At 41.1% G+C, this 4356-nt stretch overlaps 1 protein-coding gene across 1 annotated transcript; it reads right to left on the reverse strand.

The window, feature by feature from the left end:
- Positions 1-696: 696 nt before the first annotated feature.
- Positions 697-4005, reverse strand: LOC143179415 (uncharacterized). The gene is made up of 2 exons (XM_076378630.1): positions 3438-4005; positions 697-1373 (listed from the first exon to the last, which is right to left on the reverse strand). The coding sequence occupies exons 1-2, from the start codon at positions 3907-3909 to the stop codon at positions 697-699; spliced, it is 1149 nt and encodes a 382-aa protein (XP_076234745.1). The 5' UTR covers positions 3910-4005.
- Between the last annotated feature and the right edge of the window lie 351 nt (positions 4006-4356).

Raw genomic sequence — 4356 nt, forward strand, 5'->3', positions numbered from 1 at the left:
TGGGAAGTTTGTGACCTTAGTTCAGGTGTTGTCGATAATTTTGATTTGGTTAGTTTCGCCTTGGGTACAGATGCTTTAGTAAACTTGGATCCTCTACTCCAAGCAGACTGAATATTATTATTCTGTGGTGTACTAGGTAATATTCTGTATAATATTATACAGAGTATCTGAGGTCCTAGATTACAAGTGGAAAAGGTGGTAATTTTATATTAAAAAATAAATAAAAATGTGTATCAAAATTTATTAATTTGATGTTTCACTTTCTAAACAGACGACTTCATAGTTTAACCAAGAACATGTGCATTGAAGTATGTACATTTCAAGGGAATGTGCATTCAGGAGAACGTTTCTACTTTGCAGTAGATTTATCTAGTCAGTGGTCAGACCGAGAGTGTTTCTCTTACCTTATGTACACTTCAAGCGTCTAAAACTACCTCTATACATTCGCATCTTATCAAACCTCAAACTCAATTTTCTCGAAAATGAAACATGATATCAAAAAATTGTATTCTACATATATTTCCAAACTAGCTTTTCATGTTGAATTTCTCGATGTAAAGAAAATCATTTCTTAAATCCAAGTAAGCATTTATTCAACAAAATGAGAACAGTCTGATTGTACAATTGCCAACACAATTCCAATAAAAAGAAAGACAAAAATTCAAAGAAACCAAAAACTAATCAATAACCAAGGGATTATCTTTCATTCAAATCCCTCACGAATTCTTCAGAAGAATCGTTGAAATAAGAGCGAAAGATGGCTAGACCGTCGACAGGTTGACCAGAGTCACGTAATTGCTTGAGACTGTTCAACAAGCCGTCACTCTCGACTTCAGCCAGGGAGCTAGTAATCGTGCTGTTGCAAGCAATATTCATAAATAGCGAGAATACTATCCAGAAAAGCAGCACCAGCCGCAGGCCAAAGGTGCTTGGATAAGTGATGCCTTGGGAGAGCATTATCGTGCAGACATACATAAATTTTACTCGTTCCTTAATCAATCCCATATCGGATAGCTTTCTGAGCACGATCAGTAACAAGACGTAGACGACAAGCAAGAGGATCACGCACATCCAAACTAGATATTGAAATGGCATGAACATCCTAAGAAGATGATTCTGGATGTTTTTAACCCTCACGAGACCAGCAAAAGCCATGTCGCGGTACATGTACCAGCAGATGATCTCTAAATTATCTAAGACGCGCAGAACCTCTGGCTTCAGGCCAAGCATCACGTCTATGTCATGGTTAATGAGCTTCGCTAACGCATCAGGCCACGGCATGCTGATACCAGCACTGGAATCGATGCTGATGTTGTAATAATCACCGAAATGCTCGACGAGCAACGCACCCACTGCTTTCTGCGTCTCGTTTCCTAAAGGAGCCATCGGAAATTGAAATGAAAATTGGAGATAATGAGATCTGTCTCTCGAGGAATTTGTTATCTCTTCATTCGACGAGATTAAAATCATTTTAAACTTCGTTACACCGCGATAATAATTAATGAGAAAGAGGAATAAGTTACTTATAATGATCGACACTGTTTTCCTCAGAGAGAAAATTATTATCGAAATTTTGCGCAGAAATTTTTAAATTATGTATCGAAGTCCTGGGTAGAAATTTTTAAATTGAGTATTGAAGTTTTAATTAAAGCGCGGGAGTCGGAGGTATAACTAGATTGGAATATTTCTAGCTTCTTCCCATACTGAGTCGTCGATCAATGTAATTAATTCGTGGTGGAGGTTGGGATCGTTAAGTCGTTGCGATGCATATTCAATAGTTCGCTACTTCGAATAATAATTGATGCATCTCGTCCCCATGTTTCTTGAGCACCATGATAAATTACCCGGATGAGCAAGCTCCATTTTCGGGACTGCCCGCGACAAGGTTGGCGGGGTATTCATTGCCAAGGAGGAGACCTTGCTGCGATCATTTTTCAAACTCGCTTTGCTCGTCCACCCCTTACGTACGACATAAAATAAGACAATCAAGAGCAAGGGTTCTTAATAATTGAAGAATTTTCATGGACACTCTTCCGCTATCTTGTCTTAACAGAAGCAGAAATTCTGGATGCAAATGAGTTGTTTCAATGTCGCTGCAACGTGTGGTGATCGTTTATTTAAAGTAGCAAAGGTTAAAATAATTTATACTGTTTAAATAGAATAGCACACTCTAAATTTTATTCTCTATGCTAAACCTTCGATAAATCCTCTAAAATTATGATAAAATCAAAATTCATATATTTATGTATTTTTAGTTTATGATTTGCTATTATAAGAGGAGTTAGAATTTTTATTGAAAATTCAGGTTATAGACTGTCTAAAAAATAACTCTTTAGGTATTGTGGAAGTTAGTGATAAAATGATATTCTCTGATACTGTGACCGATTATAATGAAATAAAGTTTATTCAGTTTTATGATTTCAATTGACCCCCAATTTTGTTCGCGTGTTTACTTTATGATCTTGGAAGGATATAAATACAGCTCGTGACCCCTAATTCCTCAGTCGCCATCGGGACTCCGCCAGGAACAGATAGCCCTCCTAGGAAGTCCCAGGTAAGTATCTCTTGCCTTCTTAACCTCGTAAGGGTTGCAGGAGGCCTCACCCACCAACCCCTGGAGAGGGAGAGGCAGAGGAGGAGGAGGGTTTCCTAGAACCCTTATGGGATTAATGTGTCTACCCTCCTCTATTACTTTACACATTTCTGCCACCCCCTCCCCCCACATTTTCTAAAACTCTGCTTTCTTATTAACTACTTTTCTAGTTTCTAGAACCCTACTATCTACTATTTCTAATTTTGTTTGCTGCTTTTATTTGTAGCTATTATGTCTGTTTTGTATTATTGGTTCTATTCCCTACTACTATTTCTAATTTTTATTACTGCTTCTATTCTTTACTATCATTTCTGTTCTCTGTTATTAGTTCTATTGTCTACTACTATTTCTAATTTTTATCGCTGCTTTTATTTTTTACTATTATTTCTGTTCTCTATTAGTGGTTCTATTTTCTACTACTATTTTCAATATTTATTACTGTTTCTATTGTTTACTGTTACTTCTATTCTCTACTGCTATTTTTATTGGCCATCACCCTTTTTAGTCTCTGCTATTATTCCTATTTATCCACTGTTTTTAATCTCTACTAAAGTTCCTATCCTCCGCCGCTCTTTTTATTCTCCGCCATTGTTTTTATTTATCACCGCTCTTTCTACTCTCCCCTCTATTACCTACCTTCTATTCCCCATAATCATACCCCCCAATCCCCACCAGGGGTTCATAGCCCTCGCCATCCAAGCTCAGTAGTAAACTCTACATACTGTCATCCATTCAACAATCCACCCCCTCACTGCCCCATCCCACCGAACGCAAAATCCTCGAATACCAGCTGATCCTCGCGTCTCCACACAGCCACGCACACCGATCCACAACGATTGCTCACGTTTCAACCCGAGCGTGTCCTCTTTGCGCCAGAATCGAACGGTGTGGCCCACAACCATGCCGTACTTCACCGAGCAACCACCCCTGGGACAGAAGCGTCGAGAATCCGCGGCGAACGTCGGAATTCGAGGCACATCGGTCGCGAGCGGGCCGCAGGATCCAACAGATTTCAATGTAATCCCATCCTGGGTCACGCGAGCACGAAGGATAGTCCCGTTGCCCGCGTCGTCGAACACCAGAAACGCCACGTCCCGATTGTCGGCGCGCGACAAATCTCCCGCGAACGAACGCACCTCCTCCCTCGAGGTCTTGGTCACGAACAAGTACTGCAACGTGCGTAAACCGAATTTCCTTCGCGGGAAATGACGCCTCGAAGCGTCGACACGATCGTGCTCGATCACGATGCAACTGGGTGTAGGTTCGTGGTTTATCTGCGCTGACCTATCGGCGATTAAAATAGGTCCGTTTCGCATGAGGACTCTGGCAATCGCGTCGACTAGGCTGTCAGGCTCGGTGCAAATCACGTCCACTCGTCTTTCGAGATCGGACAGCTGGCTGCTGGTCAGGTTCGTGCAGTTTATTATGGTGTTGATAGTGGTGGGGTTGCTTGAGCGAAAGAATTGATATTTTGCTTGGGAAAATGAGATTGGGAGTATTAGGACAGGGAGGCATGGTAATGTGACAAACATCTTGTGGGTGAGTTGGAGTTGTGGGAGGAAGGGATGGTTTGGGTTGGAAGACCGACACGGAAATGACGATCGAAGTGGACGGGTGCCAAATATATGTCAGCGGATTCTATTGAAAGAACGAAAATGTATGTTTCGTTCCTGGAAACGTCGATTACGAGGGTGGTGGAGATTGCTGCGAAGTTCCTCTTGGCTTGGTTTTATGTTTCAGTCTGACGCAATACGTTCTGACAG

Source organism: Calliopsis andreniformis, chromosome 5 (assembly GCF_051401765.1).
Source record: "Calliopsis andreniformis isolate RMS-2024a chromosome 5, iyCalAndr_principal, whole genome shotgun sequence".
NCBI lineage: Eukaryota > Metazoa > Arthropoda > Insecta > Hymenoptera > Andrenidae > Calliopsis > Calliopsis andreniformis.